The 24,162-nt window shown below is 35.0% G+C and overlaps 1 protein-coding gene across 1 annotated transcript in view; it reads right to left on the minus strand.

Moving 5' to 3' along the window:
• Positions 1–19,239, minus strand: part of LOC121314205 (cadherin-18-like) — a 67,024-nt gene extending 47,785 nt beyond the window's left edge. Inside the window, exons 1-3 of the mRNA XM_041247229.1 lie at positions 18,786–19,239; positions 11,671–11,965; positions 5,523–5,642 (exon numbers count right to left, since the gene is read on the minus strand). Coding sequence (XP_041103163.1) covers positions 5,523–5,642; positions 11,671–11,965; positions 18,786–19,013 — 643 coding nt within the window. The 5' untranslated portion in view covers positions 19,014–19,239. The remainder of the gene's footprint in view (positions 1–5,522; positions 5,643–11,670; positions 11,966–18,785) is intronic.
• Positions 19,240–24,162: the final 4,923 nt, after the last annotated feature.

Below are 24,162 nucleotides of genomic sequence, written 5' to 3' on the forward strand. Positions count from 1 at the left end.
CCAGTGATTTACACGCAAAATGTAAAACCCCAAAATGCTGTTTTCAGATCAGCATTGCTTTTTTCCTTTGTATGAAAACACCCCTTCTTTATACAATTAGATGGCATTCTACTGCAGTAAACTAACCACTAAACCTTTTGAAAGAAATATCTGTAATAGACCCCAGTGCATCAAATATTTAACTCAGAAAGGCAACTGTAAGACTCAAGTCATGAGATGAAGGATGATACATTTACAAAGAAAGGTTTGGCAGTCTAATGTTTTTTAATGAGATGGAAAGGGGGACTGCATTTGTGTCACCAAGGAGACAATGTAAAAGACACCTGCATGTAGTAATCAGCAGTGGTACAGAGTCTAGTGCTGACCTTTCTGCAAGTATAAGTAGAGTGTGCAGAATTCCCATAGGAGGTGTAGCAGATTATATTTAAAACAGTTTTGCTGAAACAAATTTCACCAGCCCAACTGCTGATAATGCATTAATATGTCAGTGACATTGCTTACCAGAAGCAGCAACAGCTGGTGCTGCAGTCGTTCAGAGCATAACTATTCCTAACTGAATCACAATTTACTGAAGAAGCAAGTGCTGTATAAAAGAACCTTTCTGACTGTCTGATGGTTCATAAACAACAGCTCCAATCACCCAAGTTCTAAAATGTATTTAATAGTTTTTTGTCACCTATCAGCTTCGAAATTTAGATACTGAATGGTAGATAAAAGGTAGAGCATGAGGTTATTGATCATTTTCAGCATTTTGCTTCAAGGGTAAATCACTCTCTTTTGATTATAATTCCTAATATATTTAATTGCATTTAATAATAAAAGGTGTAGACAATTGAAGCAATGCAGAGACAATATAATGTATACTGTGGCAAAGTGGTTAACAATGTGCAGATGCAGGTGTGCTGCTGTTATCAATAAACAGACAGACAACGATAATCAAGGTGCAATGTTTTTTTTATTTTTACAATCCACTCTGATGACAAAACCAGAAAACAATACTGATAACAGGCAATACAGTGCTGTACATTACTCCATTTAATCCATAGGTTGGTTCCAAAATAATAGTCCCGATATTTAACACCCACATGTAACACAGTCACAAGTCCACAGTGAGTGCTATAGTGCTCGTGGTGCAAATACAGTTAATCGTGAACAATGGTGCATTGGTCATGGTAAGTACTGGCCTTTGGCGACAGCTCCTGATCGTTTTAGCAGTCTAATAACGACAAACAAGTAATTCTTTAGTCTTGACAAAAATAAACAAAACGCTCATGATAACAATATGGGTTTCCCTTCCGGTTCAGCATTAACCATACAAAGGAACAGATCACTTCGCTACGTCCCCTTTTGTACAGTCAATCATGACTCCTGGTTAACAAGTGCAACCGTTCCTCCAATCTGCGTCTGCCACATTTTTTCCCTTCTGGATCAATGATTTAATGTACCGCAGACCCGCCCCCTTTCTAGATGGTCGACTTCCATCTAACCCTGGAAATGAATTGTCTGGCCATACAGTCCAGGGCACTCTGTTTCCTCACAGGTCGGGAGGGAGATTTATCCCCAATAATTATTGTGTCTCTGTTGCAATACCCAGCAGTTATTTTCAGTGACCACTGCCACAGTTATATAATTATGCAACGTGGATCTTAATCCTCTAAATTGCAATTTGTAGGTACTACATCAGAAAAAATGATGGAGAATGTAATTGTTATGAGAGACCTAGAACATTCTGGTATAGGACAAATTTCTAGGAATTTGTATCATCCCAACTATGCATAGCGTGTGCTTTCATCAGAAGAGCAACTTGTCTTTTTTCTAATAAAAACTGAGTATAAAATAACCACGTCTATGTTATCTAATAGATTTCCATAATATACATTTCCCACGTTAAATTGCCTTTAAGTAAAGACCATTGGGTCTATTCAATTGATCAAAACCATGGTGGGTCTAAATGCCACCATTGTTTAAATCAATCAAAGAAGGGACTTCTTGTTAAGTGATATCTCCCAGTGTGCGCGTCTATTGGAGTATTCTTTGGTCCTTAAAACTAAATAAAATATCCAGTCTTTTGTAACATTTAAATGGTGCTGGTATTTAGATTTGTCATTTTTTAGATCAAATGAATAGACTCTTATAAACAGGTTTACATTTAAATGTAAATTATGATTGGGAAAAACCACAGTTTTTTATACTGTTAAAAAGTGAATTTAGGTTTCTTCCACAAATTCGTTTTCCTTTTTGTCTTTATATTTTGAAAATGATTTATTACTACAACAGTGAAATAATATTACAAAACATGCCTGTATGTTTGTTTATATTATATTATATATATATATTATGATATATTATATATATATATATATATATATATATATATATCTATATATATATATATATACAATATTAAACAAAAATAAAGATTTTTATGTTCTAAAATGACGTTCTGTCTGTGTGTATTCTAAGTTGAGGACTCGGTAGTATTAACGTATAATATTTCCTGAGGCCATCATTAATTGAATACTCAGATTATTTTTATTTTGTGATAATCATTTTCACTTTCTGAACAAAATAACAATTTATGTATTGTGTATGCTAGCAAGGATACCTTAACATAAGCATTGTCTTTTGAAGGTTATACTTGTCACTTTACAGCATATGTTTTTTGGCATTCAAAAGAAAACTGTGTGGATAGGAAAGGAAGTATGTGCAAGTAATAATGTTAGCATGAGCTTTGATCTAGCCCAACCAGATGCAATTAAGAAGCAAAATCATTGTCTTTGGTGCAAGAGACTAGAATAAGGGCCTCATTTACAAAAGGGCACTCAATTTGGAGTGAGCGCACACATAAAGTAGTGAGCCTAACGTGCGTGATAAATCTAAATTTTTTGCCCCATTTACTAACAGAGAACACATTAATTTATGTACACAGTATTTAGCTAATTTACATACCATATTGTGCACACTACATGTATTGGGAGCGATAATTTAATGTGCACGATAAGGTCAGAGAGTTACTCGTGCCCACCGTGATATCTCAGAAATGAGCGATCAACAGACACAACACTCAGCAGGGGACAGGCAGAGGCAACGTAAAGTGAAACTGCACTGCTTACCTTTTAATTTTAACATGTATTCCTTGTGTGATGTAAAAAAATAAAAGCCTTTTTGCTTACTTCTTTAATGTATACACAATAAAAGTAATGTTATGCAATGTAAGCACAAGTACAATCAATGATCTATCCTTTCTGGACTATTCATACCAACACATTTTTATAACCAAGTAATTCAGCAAGATGTAGGCCTATTTATTTCGCGTTAGTGAATTAGTGAATCAAACAAACAAATTTGTTGAATTGAATCACTATACTAAATGAATCAGTCAGTAAAAGGAATCTAACTACACATCACTGTGTTCAGGCCAGAAAAAAAGTGGTTTAAACAGTGCGCCTATCGGTGGTTAAAGTCTGGTTTCCATACGCTCAAATAAATGATCACTTTTATGCACGCACTAAAATTAACGTCCTTTAATAAATACCATGTGAAAACAGTAATCTCATTATTCTGAGCTGGATGCTCATTTAAATACATCAACATTACCATAAAACATGCATATTCATTCCGATTACCATAGAGTGATGAACTAAATTTGGTGTGTACCATAATATACCAAGTATCGCACATGATAATGAATACAGTTGCAATAGTAAATATGGAAATCATTAACATGCACACTATTGGTAATTAAGGTGCAGCATAAAGTTTTTATAAATTGGGCCTTTAAAAAAACAAACCACCCCCCCCCCAAAAAAAAAACAGCAGCAGGCTAATTTGATTTATTGAGGAGGTTGAGGTGTGATTAGTAAACTAAAGCTGCAATTTGCTATGAAAAAGAAATGACTCGATAAGCTGCATTTTCTACTAAAACCACTTCTAGGAAAATACATTACTGTCAAAGGAAAACGAAGAAAATTTTAACACCCATGTCTTCCTTCTGGTTGTCTAACACTGTGAATTATTTGTAAATTACCTGCAAAAGTGTTCTGTGCTCTGTCACTCAACTCAAACCATTTAGAATGATGCATGCACAATTACAACCTCATTGTAATGTGTTTATTGCAAGTGTTCTTTCACAGGGTAATTTTCTGGCAAGAATTTAGAGAGAATTAATGATGTGTGCCATTTAGACTAGAGGGCTCTGTACATGCTGTGTGAAGCACAAATCTTGCATACATTTTCCTTGACCTTCTGCATCAGTGTATCCCCTCTGACTGTCCTTTTCTTTACTGACACTAGAATAGTGAATCAATTAAGCAAGCTACAGCTATAATATAATTCATAATTTCACTGACAAAAGGCCTAATTTAAATTAAGTAAGACCTGTGTCGATAAGCACCATTAATGTAAATACTGAGAGTCTGGCGGTACTGAGTGACCACAAAAAATGTGACCAATGTATACAAAAAATATATAATTCCCCTCCATTATTGTAATAAAAAATAGGATGCAAGGATGATAAAAGGGATTAATAGTGATAAATATTCCTTTTCCACCATTAATCACAACCATAATTGTATTAGACTGCTGACTGTCAGTGGTGAAGACATACAGTAACACAATCAGTTTCAAAAGGAATACAAATGTGTAAAATGTAAAACAAATATCCTAGCATACTATGATAAAGAGGAGCTACATTTGACTTGTAATCAATTGGCAGGACTACACAAAAGTAAAAGGACAGCTGGAAACTACATGAACAATCACCCAGCTTCATTGTTTGCCTAATGGATTCTCCACCATAAAAGTATATTCTGGGCAAAATTGTTTAGTCATATCTATTATGTCTATTTAAACCAAAGCCAGGTTAATATTTTCCAATACATGCAGAAGCATAAAGTACTGTATAACTTGGACAGGTTATTTAGAAACCTGCAACTAACTAGTAAAGTTCCTTTTACAGAAATCCATTACACCAGGTTTAACTTTTACACTGGTTTGATTTTTTATTTTTTTAACTTTCACTGGCAGTAACAATTCTTTTTATCTTCATTTTCCTTCCCTATTTTGTGAAACATTTTGAAACATCCTTTTTAGAATTTACATTAAAAAGGTTTTATGGGAGATTAAAGCATACAATCTCACACTGTGTCACCTGCTTGTGTAGCATGTTTAATGCTCTTGCAGGAAATGAACAGCAATCTTATAGCTGGGTCACACTGTGTCCTTTTGTTCTCTTTCAAGTGAGAATACCAATTATGGTTCATAGTACTGTTTCTATCGTACTGAAAGCCTTTTTAAGAAGCAGAATACCATGCTCAAAGAAATCTATTGTGACCAAACTACATTGTGACCGCAATCATTAATTTCACAAAGGCTTAAAATGAAAACCAACAGTAAAAAAAAAAAAAAAAAAAAATTCCAGGAATTTAATTTGACAATATCAACACCCCCAAGATCTCCCACAAGTTTAAAACATATTTTGAGGCAGACGAAAAAAAAAAAATGTAAAAATGTAGGCTACTAACCGGTTTTGGGATCAACAGAAAAGTAGGGCTGTCCCTGTAGAATACTGTACACAACCCTGGCACTGTTTCCATAAGTCGGGTCATCTGCATCTGTAGCTGTCACCTGAAGAACGGAGGTACCTGCATAGTAAAAACATACAAGGTATGTAAGTAACGCTTCTTCCCCCTGCCAATGATAGATACAATATCAGTGTCATGAAAATAGTTTAATGAAAATATGATATGTGCACAATATGATATGTTGTGAACACCTTTCAAACTTTTCAGAATCGTATAGCTTTTAATCAGGCTTTCACGTAAAGTTATCAAAAAACAGAATAGTTAAATATACAGTATACACTACAGAGGTCTCCAGAGTATTAATACCCTCCTTTACAATGAAAAATGCTAAAATCACATTGATATTATTAACAAATGTGTACCATATATGACAATTCTTCAACACAAGTAGTTTACACTGTTGTATAAATAATCTGATCTTTAAATTATTAAGCACATATTATTTGAAAAAGTAAAAAAAAAATATATATATATATTAATTCATTTCAGTTTGCATTGTTATTATTCATTTTTTTTATAGTACAGTTTATTTAAAAAAATTAGCAAGACATGATAGGAAATACATTATACCAATTTGTTTTTAAAAGGTATAATTATTAATTTTACAGTGAAAATGGTGTCAATACTTGTGGTTACCACTGTAGGCATGTAAATCAATGTAGGGGATAAACATGCAGATAAACAAACTGAGTACAGTATAGGACTTGTAAGAAGCATCGCAGGTTTTGTATTTGGGTAAATAAAATAACGCCTCTGGGTACATTGTCAGATAAAATGTAAATTGCCCCCACTTTTTTATTGAAAGCCAAAATGTGTTTATTTTAGTGAACACATTGATCAGAGAGCAGCTAAAAAAGTACACACAGGATGACAAAAGGAATACATTTTGGGAAAGAAGAACATAAGGGGAACTTGGGAATTTATTTACCATATTGGTAAATAAAAGTGAAATGCCTCAGGGCACGTTGGCAGAATCTAATTTAAAAGTCAAGACTTACAGCTCGGTGAGAGAAATTTAAGTGATAAGGCAACTCATTTACTCTTACCATTCCCAAACCAATTTACCACAATTTACCATGTATATGATGTAAATTACACAATGATTGCCTAAACACGTGCTGTTAATCCAGATAGCTAACCTGCGTGAAAACACTTCACAAGAAACTTGAAATACAGTCCCAGTGCACCACTATTAGAAAAAAGCTAAAGGAATGAATACCCCAGTATATTTACCCCATTTTACAATGTCAAATTATATTCCCTCATGGCAGATGTTTCCAACAAGAACTCAGTCCTCTGACCCCATGACTAAGCCAATTGCTTAACAGGGTATGTCAGCGAACTGCTCCTTTGAGCTCTCCATGACAAGTCTCTGTGTGCAAGTGTGGTGAGGAGAAACAGTCCCTGACAATATTGCCTCCCAGCCCAGGGGAGCGCGCTGTGGAAAACCCAGCATATCCCTGCACAGCAGATATTAACTTTACCTAATAACACAAAGTGAAGTGGTGTATTTATAATTTTTTTTTTTTACTTTTTCAATATCCTATAAACATACCATCAGTACAAGAGATGCTTTTTTTATTTTATTTTTTTGCCTTGTTTTATTTTTGCTTTGTTGATTTGACTTAAGCTAAATAAAAACTGAATACTCACAAGTCAATTGATATAATTTTTATTCTGTAGGGCAGCAATAAAATAAAATAGTTGTTTACTCTTCTGTTATTTTTGTGTAAATGTAAGCTTAACATATTTTTTTTCTATTTCCATGAAATAGAAAACAAATAATTAGACTAGAATACAGTAACTTTTAGTTTTTTGTGCATTGTAAAAAATCACACTGTTTCAAATGATGCCCCTTTGCTAAACATATAAAAAAAAACTTGATGTAAACAAAATAATAACCTGTTTAGTTTAGGTTTTAACATACATTATTTTTCATGCATTGTACTTTTTATAAACACAATAATGTGAATGTTTATGGAGTGCTGTGCTGCTTTACTTATGAGGATATCTCAGCTATAAATAGTTAAATGGTTGAATGGCCAGGACAATAAAAAAGTGGACATCCCTATACAACTTGAAGGAGGACAACACAACTCAAATCCCAGCTCTAAATGGTCTAGAGCCTTTAGAGCTGTCTATGCCTGACATATCGCATTCATCTGCGACAGAAGTATGAACCAACCCTTACTGTCATATTCACTTGGCTACAGCTTTCTTTGTGAAGAGCTATTATTTTAGCTCTTATTTCACTGGTCAGTTCACAGTTCTTCTGTTTTAGTGGTTTCTTCTCCATTATGTTTAATTATAATCAGCATGCTAGTGGTTGTAATCCTAATTTCTACAGGATTTTCAACAAATACCTAATCTAAAGGGAAAACAATAATACATTAAAGGCATGCAAGCTTGAGTTGTGAGTGATACAAATGCAAAAATCAAGATTGCTACATATGTTTGGAAAGTATTTGGAGGTTTACAATCAGAAATGATTTCTTCACAGTATAGGCAGTTAAAAGCCTTTTTAGTGGTGGACTCATATAGTAATTATCCCTGGTATTGTATAACATATATAGGCTTCTCAAAAGAATTAATTTGAGTATGTCAATAGAGTAGTATTTACACAGTGAACTTAGCAGATACATTTATTTTATTAGCTGTCAAGTGAAAGCATCAAAACATGACACCCATGGAAATACAAAATGGCTATAGGCTTGGTCCCTGGAGATTATTGTTTCATACAGTTTGAAAATGGTCCATATGGATGTCAATGTGTCTAGTATGGGTTTGACAGGGTAGACGTGGTGACGTCAGGCCAGATGCAGAAGAAAAACAATGGAAAAATACTGCAGGTATGGTGCAATGGCGCTTGTGCTGACTTATTTTTAGATAACAGAAATAAATAAAATATGTTAACAAAACAAACACTGCTCACAGAGCAAAATAAAACAGGTACACAAAACAAAATCACAAACACACAGTTCAGGCTGGGCAGATCGCTTTCACTGATCCTGTGTATATTTTAGTTTTGTTTTTAAACTGCTCTTGCTCTGTTCTCTCCTCTGAATACCCACCCAGAGTGTAGAGAGCTGCAGGCTTATATTCAGGTGACCACCTCCCAATTGGCAACAATTAATTAACTCAGGAGATGGTCACCTTCTGCACAAGGTTTTCTTAATTAGTAACTGGCAGAGGACGAGCTGCCAACCTCGCCTCTGCCAGAACACATTTAAACAAAACAAAAACGCAAAGCTTTCGCCATCATATATAAATACAATAAATAAATTACAAAACACAAATACAAAATAACACAAATGAGACACAGGGTCGGAGGGGGAAACACCATTCTAAAAATAAATATCATGTACAAAGCTGCTTGCCCTGTTACAATGGGCTTCTCTGGCATTGATTCAATCTCTACATCAATATGGGCATGCTTCTAATTAAGCCTCAGCCATGGATGATCTGGTCCATCTCTTCAGTTAGTGCAGTGCCAAGTGCTCAGATGTCACATGGAAGGTTATAACATTGACAAAAACATCCTAGCCGGTCCATGGCAATCCTGGCAGCATGACCACTGGAATTATATTGCATCAGAAAAACCAAAAAAAAAAAAAAAACTCCTGGCTAATTGTACCAGCAAATGGTCTTACTACAGGGTTTAAGACTGCGACTCGGTATCGTAGAGCTGTAAATCCGCCATCATGTTTGAAGTGATGGATAATTGACAAATAAGGCATATTTAGGAAGTACAGAGATTGCTTGTTGAAATGTTGTATTACATGTTGTGTATGGCATGAGAGTAAAGATTATGTAACATAATTTGGGAAACCAGCGACCACCAGAGATTTACTCTGAGAGCACAGGTTGGTAACCGCTGAGTTGAGATAAAGCTGCGAATATGTTATATTCTGATAATCAAAGGAATGTTTAATACGACATCAAAAATAAGTGTTTTGTTTCAACATAGATTATTGGAACATGCATCAGTATTGCTTTGATTATTTACAACTAGTACAACGACTACAACTACTTTAAATACAGCTGCATTTGCTGCTGCTAGGCTACTAAAGAAATCAACTATTAATAAGGGGAAAGACATAAATAGTTACTTATGAGTCACTGATAAAAAACAAAACACACACACACACACACACACATATATATATATATATATATATATATATATATATATATATATATATATATATATATATATATATACACACACACACACACACACACACACACACACACACACAGACACAAAGAGCCTATAAAAAGTCTACACCCCCTTTCAAAATGTTCACTTTTGTTGCCATATAGCCTGGAAATAAAATACTTTTTTTTTTTTCATTTATCTACACATCCTACCCCACAACTTCCAAGTGAAAAAAAATATTCTAAAAATGTGTAGAAAATTAATTAAAAATAAAAACTGAAATTGCTTTGTTGGATAAGTGTCCACCCCTCTTGTAATAGCAATCCTAAATAAGCTCAGGTGTAACCAATCGCCTTCAAAATCACACACCATGACTTTAAGTGGCCTCCACTTGTGTTAAATTGTAGTGATTAACATGATTTCAGGATAAATTCAGCAGTTCCTGTATATTCCCTCTGCTGGGTAGTGCAGTAAGAAGGAGACTGATCAGAGAGGCTGCCAAGAGGCCAATGGCAACTTTACAAGAGGTACAGCCTTTTATGGCCACGACTGGTCAAAGTGTGCATGTGACAACAATATCCCAAGCACTCCACAAATCTGGCCTGTTTGGTAGATGACAAGAAGGAAGCCATTACTCAAGAAAGCCCACCTTGAATCCTGTTTGAAGAATGCAAAAAAGCAATCAGGAGATTCTGTAGCCATGTGGCAAAAAGTTTTGTGGTCTGACAAAACTAAAATGCAACTTTTTGGGCTAAATGCAAAGCGTTATGTTTGGCGCAATCCCAACACAGCACATCACCCAAAGAACACCATTCGTACTGTGAAGCATGGTGGTGGCAGCATTGTGTTATGGGAATGTTTCTCATTGGCAGGGACAGGGACACTTGTCAGGATAGAAGGGAAAATGAATGGAGCAAAGCAGAGAGAAGTCCTTGAGGAAAACCTGCTGCCTTCTGCAAGAAAGCTGGAACTGGGACAGAAGTTCACCTTTCTGCAGACAACAACCCAAAGCACACATCCAAAGCTACACTGGAGTGGCTAAGGAACAAAAAGGTAAATGTCCTTGAGTGGCCCAGTCTGAGCCCAGACTTAAATCCAATCAAAAGTTTGAGGCATGAGGAAATTGACAGAGCTTGAACAAATATTGCCAAATCTAGGTGTGCAAAGTTGTGCAAAAATCCTAACAGACTCACAGCTGTAATTGCTGCCAAAGCTGCTTCCACCAAGTATTAACTCAGGGGTTGGAGACTTATCCAATTATAATCTTTCAGTTTTGTATTTTTAATATATATATTTTTTTTATTAATACAAACTTTTTCCCCCTTAACAGTGTGGAGTATGATGTGTAAATAAGTGGAAAACAATTCTCATTTAAATGCATGAAACTCTGAGGCACTGACACAACAAAATGTGAAAAAAAGTTCAAGGGGGTGTAGACTTTCTATAGGCACTGTGTGTGTGTGTGTGTGTGTGTGTGTGTATATATATATATATATATATATATATATATATATATATATATATACCCCAAATACAAAGACATTGTAGGTTTCAGTATCATCATTCTTTTTATGGTAATATAAAATAAAAAGCAATGTAAATGTAATAATGAAAGAGCAAAAAAAAAATAAAAAAAAAAAATAAAAAATTATTAAACTGTAAAAATGGCCCTGTAATAAATATTGAACTCAATATAGGTCAACCTTAACAGGTTAAAATCCTCATTGTATTTAAAAGATATCCGATTATCCTTATAACTTAAGACAATTATGCATTCTACGGATGATCCACGACTTGGATAATACAACATCCAAGGAGTTTATGTGTCCCTACAAAATAGTTAATCTTTACAAGGTCAAGACATTTAACAGACTGCACCTTAACCTTAAACACACACCTACATGAACAAAAAAAGTTAGTGTGCCTTACCAACGTCAGACATTTCCGGTACAGTGGCAGCGAACGGACCATCTGTGAATTTAGGCGCATTGTCATTGATGTCTTGCACTTTAATAATAAACTCTGATTCCGGTTCCAGAGGCTTGTTTGTCCAGCGATCAATGGCTTGTGCATGCAATACATAGTGTGCCTTCTTTTCACGATCCAGACTTTTGGTGGCATGGATGTCTCCTGTGGTCTCATCAATGAGAAATATAGTCCCAGCCCCTTCACCAGTAAGAATGTACCTGACTGATCCATCCCCTTTATCAGAGTTTGAGTGAAGCTGCAAAGAATAAAATAAAATAAATTAGACAACATCCATAAAACCAAAAAAAAAAAAAAAAAGATATTCAAATAACATGTTAAATTTAGTTTTATAATATTTTTTTTTTGTGAGAAATCCCTTACTGTCTCTTCCAACTATATTAAAATGATGTCTTGACACATTGTTTTGTATTCTACCACACAGAACCCTTCCCATGTAAAACAATTTTAGTGACACTAACTCAATTTATAGAGCAATTTACACAGGAGCAAGAAATGCAAGTGTCACAGAGACTGAATGAGAGGTATGTGGTTTGTTTTATAAGGCTTCACAGATTTAGGTTACAAACAGTAGTAGACTCCTGAGACAAAAGCAAGAAAACTGAGATATGTCTTTGATCTTCCAAATGTAGACAGTCAATAAAATAGAACTGGTGTTCTCAAGTTATAATAATTATGTATATGTTTCTTCAACGACTCTATTTTGGGGTTCTGGATTAAAGTTAGGGCTTCTGGGGTAGCTCTTTTTTTTATAGTAATAAAACAGTATTAATTTTGTGATGTGGAAGTGTATATTTAAAAGCTGATATATATATATATATATATATATATATATATATATATATATATATATATATATATATATATATATAATATATATATAATAAAAACAACATATGATCTTGCCAAGTAGCAAGATCATTGAAATCATTAAAATTGGATTGATATTGAGATATTGAGTTGGATTAAAAAGAAATCCTAACATTTCTTTTGAACAGAAAACAAGATGAGAGATGTTTGGGATATAGCATGCAGGCTTTTGAGGCTAATTTATAATTGCCTTGGTACCAAAACTGGAACAAAGCTGTGCAGAAAAAGATGTAAAGCAGAAATCTAGTCATTTAGCACTCGTGGGGAGAGTCACACATTAATGTAAACAGGATAATCCAACTAAATCCAGATTTGTTCTGCTACGCTGGCCTGCATCATTGAAAGTTAAATCTGTTGTACGTGATTATAGCAAGAACTTACATCTGAATTCCAGTGGGGAAAGTTAGCTATGGCAACAGTAAGAAAAAAAAAAATTACCAAAATGTGAAAAGTCTGTGAAATGAACTAGAACAAATATTAATTGGTAGAAACAATCCCACACAAAGAAGTTTCTTTTATATTCTATGTTAAATATGTATTCCCCAAAAAGCATTTATTTGATTTTGTCATTTGTCACATTCCACCAATTATAAGATTCCACATTAAAATGATCCACATCAAGATACAATCGTACAAGCTCCTTGGTATGTTTTTAAAAGATCCAGGACATAGCAACATGTGATGTGGCATTTTAGCAAGTAAATAGTTTTTAAAAAGAGTAAACTAAAATTGTGTTACACTATATGTGGGGATTAGTTATAGAATAAGATCATATTACATCATGTAATATTGTAGACACGGGCAGTTGTCAATATCTTCACAAGTCCATAATCAAAGAGTTATCCACTGAGACATCCATCAGACATTTTAAGCTTTCCCTTGAGCACGTATCTATGCTATATTTTTCCTGAAAGAGATTCCAAAGTTATAAACAGCTTTTACATTCCACCTTCACTTGCAAGGAGCTGTCATCAACTCTCATGTCAGTGTTACTATGTGTTAGTTATTTCTCTGTGATGGGATTTAACTTATATTGACATAAACACTTTAAACTGATCTTAAGTGTATATTTCTAATATGGCTACTGGTATTTTTATGGCATTAAATTTACATCAATGTACATATGCATGGAGTACAAGTGGTTAAGAGTGGTTCACTTTTTTCCCCTCTTACAAATCTTTATCTCCATAAATCAATGACATTTCAACATATTAAGGCATTGCTGAATTTATTGGATGCCATTTAAAAACAGGCTATCTATGGAGGATAAGGTTATGATAAAAGGGTACTCAGATCTAGATTAGAAGAGGAGGGGGCTAATTAAACCTATATATAGAACTGTAGTGTGAAAATTAGTAAAGTACACTGACTGCTAGTTTCTTCTTGGCCTAACTAATTATGTAACTATATAAATAAGCAGGAGGAACTAACTTTACTACAGAGATTTTTTTAACAAATGCCTAGGAATGGCACAAGCGCATACTTACTTTTCACTATCAGTATTGCATTCCATAGATGTGTATTCTGTTTTGTTCAAACAAGGTAGTGATGTATAGCAGATTTTTGTGTGTATGGAAATGGATAGATTGGGAGCACTTAAGATTTACTCAGGTAACACAGGTACAAACCTGTGTATACATGTATTATGGGTATGTGACATCTGAAGTTTACGTTACTGCATTTTTGAGGTGCACATGTTTTTTTTTAATTTATTATTTACTAGTTATTTGTTGGTTATTATGGTGTTTTCTTATACACAACAGTCAAGTCAAATGCTTATTGCATCTCCAACCTTGCATACACACATTTTAAAAATACCAATTTTGGAAAATGTTACTTGATGTATGTCTAAGGAAAATGTAACCGCTTGGCAAAATGCAATGTGTTGTCCTTAAACAGTGCACACAACTTATATAGTCACAGAAAACATCTTTGCCAAAAAAAAGCCACTGCAAAGCAAATTAAAGGCTGATTATCAGTTCTTTTACAGGCTGTAACAGGGCGAGCAGTCCTGTTCAGTTTGTTTATTTTTAGAATGGGGTCTCCCCCTCCACCCCTGTGTTATTTTGTATTTGTTTATTATTTGTTTATTGTAGTGAGTTTATTTTGTATTGGTATAAATGTCGGTGAACGCCGTCTGTTTTTGTTGTTGCATATGACGACGAGAGCCATGTATTTGTTTTTAAAAACCTTGTGGTAATGTGGACTGTCGGCTAGTGCGTTGTTAAACTAGCCAGCAGTCACACAAATAATTAACTCAGTGCAGATTGTAGCCAAGGGGTAATAGAATAATTACGAACTAGTTAAATACCATGGCCGAGGGGTTTAAGCCTGCAGCTCTCCCTGCTCTGTGTGGGGTGTTCAGAGGAGGAACGAGAGTGAGTAGTGAGAGAAAGTTAAAAATAATATAAAGGATCCATGAAGGCTACTGCCCAGCCGGAGCTGTATATTGTGTTTGTGATTAGTTTTGTTTAAATCTTTTATTTCTTGCAATGTGAGCAGTGTTTTGTTTTTGTTCAAATATTTTATTTATTTTTTGTTGTAAATAAAACGGCGCACTTTGCCACAGTATACCAGTACTACCACAACAATATTAAATCACACGCCTGATCTCAAATAACAGTGAAAATTAAGAAATACCCCCACAAATAACACCTCTTTGAAAAGGTTTTATTTGTCTGATGCAATACATACAGTGTAAATATATACAGTATATACACACAGTATATATATATATATATATATATATATATATATATATATATATATATATATATATATATATATATATATATACACACACACAGTGGCTTGCAAAAGTATTCAGATCCCTGACCAATTCTCTCATATTACCAAATTACAAATGGTACATTGAAATTTCGTTCTGTTTGATTTTGATTTGTTATGAATGCTGAGGTGACAGGTTTTTATTTTACATTTTTATCCCATCTACAAGGTGAAAAAGCTGGATGAAACAGCTTAATTTTACTACTGGAATTTTTCAAATTAGCGCTTCTTTATGAAAGCTGTGCATTATAAGACTTAATCAGAGTTTGTGAATTGCCACGTGATCACCTGTGTCTACAGAAGTCGCTCAGGAGGTTGCTTGGAAAGTAGAGCCTGGCATATAAGCGACTCAGTTGCATGCAACTATAATGTGCAACTGGTCGCTCAGATGTGGAACCAGCTTAAGACTGTTACTTAAAAAGCAGCAAGCCACGGCAGCCTCAGCTCTGCAAACTGTTTGAAGCGATGTCCTTTCATCTTTTAATTTGCTTTCCACAACATCAGACCTATTTATATTGGATTAAATCACCACAGTGTAGCTCTGTTTTGATTTGGAGTTTCTGATGTCTTGTGAACAAATCCTAGTTATTTTTCTATGAAATATCTATTAATGTTATATAGAAGAAAAAAACTGCAGTACAGGCTTTTGGTTGTTTTTCTCTAGATGTTTCTACAGATTAAGTATTTTGTAGAAATCTATAGAAGACAATAATTATAATACTAAACAACCCAAATACAAACGGAGCATTTGAACTGGATATGTGCACATGTTTTGCCCTGTCTTGTAATGGTGTGAAGGTAAATATTATTCAAAATGCAAGGCACCTATGACTTTCAAATGTGGGTGTTCCAAAAATTAAAAAAAAGGACAAAAATAAATCAATTGCCACCTTGAAAGGAATTAAAACAAGACATTATATGACAGGAACACAAAAACAGAGTACTGTTTAGGGTTAGGGTAATATTTAAATAAAAAAAAAAAAAAAACATGTAAAGGTTTATTAAGACAATTGGTGTTATGTTCATATTGGTGCACTTATTTATTCTATTTTTTTTTCTGAAGAATTAACTTAATTATGTATTAATTAAGTCATTAGAGTTGAACTGCATTTATAAAACTATATGTTGCATATACAGATTGAATCAGACTAAAAAGCACAGAAAGTACATTTTATATTGGAATATTCCCCCCTCTCACCCATTAATTGCTTTGCTCATTCATACTGTCTCATTACACCTTGTCAAATGATAATAATGGAATTATGTGTAATTATATGTATGTTACTAGTATCATTATACCTAATTTGGTTAGATAACTCGATAAGAGTAACACAATGCTTCCCCTTTTAAAATTATGCTGGAATTACATATTAAACTTTCTACTTCACAGCTCCCATTCTCTTATCATTAAATGTGATACAGTACTTATTCACTGTAAGTAATTATTCAGTGAATGGACATTATACAATTAGAAAAAAAGATCTTTACAAAGGAAAGTAGTTTTATTTATGTAAATAAAGCTGTGATTTGGATTTGACTAATTTTTAGGATGAACTGTTCAGAAAGAATAAAGATTAGGTAACATTGTCTGGACCATGTACAAAAATACTGAATATTTCCAAAAACATTTATATAAAAAAGTATATATACAAAAATACAGTGCTTATAGAAAGTCTACACCCCCTTTCAAAATTTTCACCTTTTGTTGCCATATAGCTTTGAATTAAAATGCATTAAAATATATATTTTTTCATTTATCTACACATCCTACCCCACAACTTAGGAGAAAAAAATATTCTAGAAATTTGTAGAAAATTAATTAAAAATAAAAACTGAAATATCTTGGTTGGATAAGTGTCCACCCTCCTTGTAATAGCAATCCTACATTAGTTCAGGTGTAACCAATCGCCTTCAAAACCACACACAAAGTTAAGTGGCCTCCACCAGTGGAAATTGTAGTGATTCACATGATTTCAGGATAAATTCAGCATTTAAAATAAATTCATTCATTTCAGTTCCTGTAGGTTCCCTGCTGGGTAGTGCATTTCAAAGCAAAGACTCAACTATGAGCAACAAGGTGCTTTCAAAAGAACTCAGGGACAAAGTTGTTGAAAGGCACAGATCAGGGGATGTGTATAGAAAAAAAAAAAAAAAACTATCAAAGGCCTTGAATATCCCTTGGAGCACAGTCAAGATGATTATTAAGATGTGGAAGGTGAATGGCACCACTAAGACCCTGCCTAGATCAGGCCGTCCCTCCAAACTGGATGACCAGGCAAGAAGGAGACTGATCAGAGAAGCCAATGGCAACTTTGCAAGACCTACAGACTTTTATGGCCAAGACTGGTTAAAGAGTGCATGTGACAACAATATCCCAAGCACTCCACAAATCTGGCCTCTATTTTACTCAAGAAAGCCCACCTTGAATCCCATTTGAAGTATGCAAAAAAACACTCCGGAGATTCTGTAGCAATGTGGCAAAAGTTTTGTGGTCTGACAAAACTAAAATTCAACTTTTTGTCCTAAGTGCAAAGTGTTATGTTTGGTGAAAACCCAGCACAGTCCATCACCCAAAGAACACCATCCCTACTGTGAAGCATGTTGGTGGGAGCATCATGTTATGGGGATGTTTCCCATTGGCAGAGACTGGGGCACTTGTCACGATAGAAGGGAAAATGAATGGAGCAAAGCACATAAAATTATTTGATAAAAACCTGCAGCCTCTGCAAGAAAGCTGAAACTGGACGGAAGTTCACCTTTCAGCATGACAACGACCCAAAGCACACAGCCAAAGCTACACTGGAGTGACTAAGGAACAAAAAGGTAAATGTCCTTGAGTGGCCCAGTCAGAGTTTTAACCTAAATCCAATGGAAAATTTGTGGAATTACTTGAAGTTTGCTGTCCATCAACGCTTCCCAAGGAACTTGACAGAGCTTGAACAGTTTTATAAAGAAGAATGGTCAAATATTGCCAATTCTAGGTGTGCAAAGTTGGTAGAGACCTATCCTAACAGATTCACAGCTGTAATTGCTGCCAAAGGTGCTTCCTCCAAGTATTAACTCAGGGGGGCAGAGACTTATCCAATTATGACCTTTTAGTATTGTTTTATATAATCTTTTTCTCAATAAAAACTTTTTTCCCCTTAACATTGTGGAGTATGGTGTGTAGATAAGTTGAAAAAAATCCTCATTTAAATGCATGAAACTCTGAGGCACTGAAATACAAAATATGAAAAAAGTTCAAGGGGGTGTAGACTTTCTATAGGCACTGTAAATAAAAGCCTAGACAATGTATCACAATTTTAAGAACAGCAGTACATCTCTGTGGCTGCACATAACATAAAAAAAATAATAATTCTTATTATTGTTTAACATGAACTAAGTAAACATGAAAGCATTACCTTTCCTACATACTGAGGCTCCGCTCCTATGTGTTCTTCTAAAACAAAGAATTGGTTCCAGACCCATCCTCGCTTTGGCCGATGGTGCACCTCAGTCTCCCCTTCTATGTGCTTGGTTTGATTTTTAGTCACTTTCATTGAACTATGATGAGATGTCCCATAGCACCTCTGAACAAAGCAGAGGCAGACCAAGACAGGGCAAAGGCAGGATGTGGTCGTAATTCTCATGGTAGGAATCTTGCTTGAAAATGTCCCTCTACCTTTGTAATGATAATCCTTTCACAGCTCAGCACCAGCAGTGCTAAATCCAATTTAGGAGGTCAGTCCAAAGAGTTCTTTTAAGGTCCATGGTTTAAATGCCCATTAGGGGAAATGTCAAGCTTCATTTACATCATGGAAAGACAGGAATAATCTTCAAGTGATTTTATTTTTGGAGAGCTTTACAGCAGGTGAGAACAACTGACCATTTTGTTTCTGTTGGAAAAGAAAGAGAAGAAAATTCCATCACCTGAAAGAGTATGTATTATGAATCGTTCACAGTATAATCCTGGACATTCATGAAGAAAAAAGAAAGACAGTGCTGGACTTGTTATGTGATATTGCATTCTGCCCTGTATAGAACTGAATATTAAAATAATTATGTATTATGAATTATATGTAAATCATACGTAAAGTTAAAGCATGAGATTTAGTCTTGCTTCATTATACTGGATTTTGTTTACTTTATTATACACATATGTTGTGGCAAACATGCTCTACACGCCAAATAAACCTAAAGGTTAATATTCATTCTAGCGGGTTAGTTAAGTGAGGATTGAGTTCCTAACACAGTACAAATCATTAAATAGTGCTGTCTGAAAAGGTAAAATCATGATTTAATATTCAGCGATAAACCTAGTTTTCACATTTAAATTGAAAACACCTTCCAAACATGTAACACCTTCTTAAAATACACTATACAACTGTAAATGCATATTTCAGGAGCACCATGAGACACATATACAGTGCAGAATGATATGAACTGTACAAATAAGATACTAATCCACCTTGATATATGAACATGTTGAAAAGAAAAGGATAGTCAGCACTCCCTAAAGGTCAAGCAAATTGGTGGCCAGGAATAAATAAACTGCTCACGCCTGACATTTAGTCAGCCTAAAATAGTTACACAAAGTGTCAGTAAAAAAGCCATTGAAGATTTTGTATTCAATAGACTTTGTTTACAACAGAGTCAGACTATTATGGTGGTCCTGAAGTGCAAAACACAAACACAAAAAGAAAAGCAGGAACACAAAATGAAAAACATAATGACATTAAGGAAAACACAACGACATTACAGAAAACACAGCAACATTAAGGAAAACACAACGTTAATAAAAACACAATGACATTAAGAGAAACACAACAATATTACTTCAAACCGGAATGGGTAGGTACATAGGAAAAGGGGTTCCACATCACTGATTGGAGGAACAACCTGTCAATCATATACAGTTTTTCACAACCAAACACAAAACAAAAAACCCACACCGTACTGGCCAAACCTCAGAAGTCTCAGACAAAACGAGACACTCTAAAACATGTTATCTTCCATCTAACTTTGCCTTCAAAAGGCACACAAAAGCCATCAAATAAATAGACCCTACTGAATACCCATTACATACAGGTGAGATCAATGGAAAACACTATTTCTATGGAAAACTCTATTATAAGATATGCTTTTTCAGTATTACCTCTATAAATATTGCACTTTGCAACAGCATGCTACTGTAATCTGTGTAAACTATGTTAGAGAGTAAAACAATACACAAAGACCAAAATGTTCAAAATTTTATGTTCAGAATTTCACTGAATTTGCTAGCAGTGAAGAAAAGTTGGGGAAACAAACATAGCCCAAGAAAAAACACTTCAACTAAAGTACAAGAATATATACTCATTGCAGGCAAAGAAAGAAAAAGGAAAAGTTTATTCGGCCTCAGCATCCTGTTTCTGGCCTGGCTCAGGCCAGAGGTTTTCATCTACATCACAGGCAATGTTTTCTCTGGCCAGGCAGTGGGGGATATGCCTTATCCACCCCTGGCAGGACTCCAAAGCTATGTCCCCACAAGCCTCCCCCACAGCCTGGAGAAGGTTTTCCTGCTTATAGGAACTGCGGTCATAGACCTTCCACCACCATGCTGAGAAAAACTCCTCTATGGGGTTAAGGAATGGTGGATAGGGTGGAAGAAACAGATTAGAGGATGCTGGATTGTCATTGAACCAGTTGCGGACCAGAGCAGCGTGGTGGAAACTGACATTGTCCCAAATGACGTAACAGGGCTGCACTGGCCGCCCTGACTCCCTTTGCTCCTGTTGGAACAGAGAATCCCATAGACCATCAAGGAATATGAGCAGATGGCCTGTTATATGGGCCAAGGTGGCTTGATGGTGGAGGACACCATGCTGGCTGATGGCTGCACAAAGAGTGATGCTGCCTCCACTCTGGCCAGGGACATCCACAATGGTATGGTGGCCAATAATGTTCCATCCTCTTCTTCTTCTTCTTCTTCAAGAACATGGTCGACCAAAGTGGCACGAATCTCAGAGATAATTGTTCTTTTTGCTCTTCCTCTTCCTCGTCCACCTCCTCTCATTAGCACCCTTCCTCTCCCTCTACCTCTCTCTCCATTGTTGGCATCCATTGGTCCAAAACACAGGTGAGTTCATCAGTGGCCCTTTTATTATTACTTTATTTGTTTTGTTGAAATAATCTTTCTTTTAGTACCTAAACTAATGGTTTGGGATATTTTGTTCATAGAAGCAGTTTCAGTGTGTAAGTGGTTGTGAAAAACTGTAATACAACGCTTTGTCCTTAATCTCATGTGTATATATATATGAGATTAAGGACAAAGCGTTGTATTACAGTTTTTCACAACCACTTACACACTGAAACTGCTTCTATGAACAAATGAACCAACAATGGAGAGTGTGCTATCTTTCTGCAACAGGGCCAGCGCTGGGTTAACTTGCGCCCGAGGCATCGTTTGACGTGATACCCCCTCTGTTAAAATGAGAGAATAACTATTGTGTATATATAAAAACTGTAAGTGTGCTGTGGACAAGGAGGAATTGATTTGTGTAAGATTTGTGTAAGTTCGGATGCATTTTAATGAATAATAATAATAAAAGAACAAAAAAAACAAAACAAAAAAACCCAGTAAGTGCTATGAAGATGGTTCTTGTTTCTAAGCTGGCAAGGAGGAATCGATTGATGTCTGTTTAAAGACGATCAGAACAGGTTAAATGCTTTTACCCATTCTCGAGTAGCACAGTGACTGACAGGTTGTTCCTCCAATTAGAGATGTGGAACCCCTTTTCCTATGCTGTGTTTTCCTCAATATTGTTGTGTTTTTCTTAATGCTGTTGTATTTTGCTTAATGTCGTTGTGTTTTCCTTAATGTTGTTGTGTTTTCCTCAATGTTTTTGTGTTTTCCTTAATGTCATTGTGTTTTTCTTTTTGTGTTTCTGCTTTTCTTTTTGTGCTTGTGTTTTCCACTTCAGGGCAACCGTAGACTATAAACAAAACAGACAAATTAAGCAGAAAGAGGTTTATAGACATCCAATATACTTCACTGCATTAAAAATCAAGGTGATTACAAGTGAACAGTTGGCACAAATATCTTTGGTCCTTGATTATGACTATTAAATTAAATATTTTTTGTCATTCATAATTTCTGCTGATGGAATGCTCAATAAATGATGAGGTTCCTCAAAGGTAGGCAAACCTTTAACTATATTATCTTTGTACAAAGAGAAAGAATCTCCTGAAACCAGTTCTGGCTCGGACCATTTTCTAATCTTTGTATCTCTGGAACTTCACCATCTTTAAGAATAATAGAGAATATACAAAGCACAGTTAATATGAAAATAACAGAGCTAATAATGAGACATGCTAACTTCAATTTGTATGGTTTTAGAAAACAAAATAACACATCTATAATGTCTAATTTATTTAAATGGAATTACTGTATTTAAAAGGAGCGTATTACTATGAAGGCTGTTCATGATTTGGGAAAGTATATGATTGTATAATTACACTGACTGTTAGAAAAAGTAGAAGCAGCCCCATTGTAAAGTTGTCCTCCACCCCAGGCATTTTTATTATAACGTATTTCAATAAACAAATTAAAAGGTGAAATGAAAGGGCAGTGAAAATAAACACAAATTCCTACCCCAGGAGGCAGATGATGATATGAAGCTCTCCAATCATCACATCTTCAAAACTGCTTTTTGTTTCACTTCTGTTGACTGACCCTAAATGTATTTAGTTTTGCACATTTGTGCTGCTGAGAAGCCCAGCTGGGAGAACAGCAAAGCACTACCTCTAGTGAATGTCTCCACACATGCTGGGATTCCTCTGCATTTCAAAACAGCAACAGATTTCTGTTGATGTCAAACTGCATATAGTTAATGTACAAGGTCAAACACATATCATAGTGTGGCAGGAAATGGTGTTGCGGTCACTCAGACCAGAAGGAGGAACAACAAAAACAAAGGTACAATGCAGTGGCGTGTGCGCCGTTTTATTTAAAGCAAACAAAAAATAAATAAAATATTTAAACAAAAATATAAAACAATAAACAAATACTAAATAACACAGGGGCAGAGGGGGAGACCCTGTTCTAAAAATAAACAAACAATACGAATAAACAGCAGGGCTTTCTTACCTCCCTGCTACACATAGGTTGGGTTTTCACACAGTTTAGAAACTCCAAATTCTCTCTCCACTGTCATGACTTATGTGATATAGCACACACATACCACGTACATTCCTGACGTTATAGGAAGTGGGTGTCTAAAGCATTGTACTATTTTAATGAGTAAGTAGCAGGGTTGCTACAGCTGTTTAAATAATGTACCTGTAATTTTTCTTTTCATTGTTAACATCCTGACAACCTTTTACACGTATAACTTCAAAGTCTGTTTCAAAGATCTTTTCAAAATGGCCGAGGACCTCCTGGTTACAAGCCCTTTCTCTAACCACTGGACCTCAAAGCCCCCTTATGTGACATCATTTATTCAATGTTTAAACAATTGCCATTTGACTCAAAAAGTGCTTTATAGTTTAGTTGTTTGATAAGCAAAACTTACTGCAGCTACTATAAATAAAAGAACAAAATTAAGCCCTTTGCTATAAATATATACATAAATAACAAAGCCCTTTGCAAAGCACACTAATATATACACTTTGCACTTTTGTTATCTTCATTTTTGGCTGTCGGATAGCCGATTGCTTTAAGCAGAGACTTTTCTATCCCTTAGCAATAAGATGCAATTTAGTGTACACTAGCCTTAAGTAGCATCTATCATCTACCCAGAAGGTCCTACCAAAATAGTA

Source organism: Polyodon spathula, chromosome 4 (genome assembly GCF_017654505.1).
Source record: "Polyodon spathula isolate WHYD16114869_AA chromosome 4, ASM1765450v1, whole genome shotgun sequence".
In the NCBI taxonomy this organism is placed as follows: Eukaryota; Metazoa; Chordata; class Actinopteri; order Acipenseriformes; family Polyodontidae; genus Polyodon; species Polyodon spathula.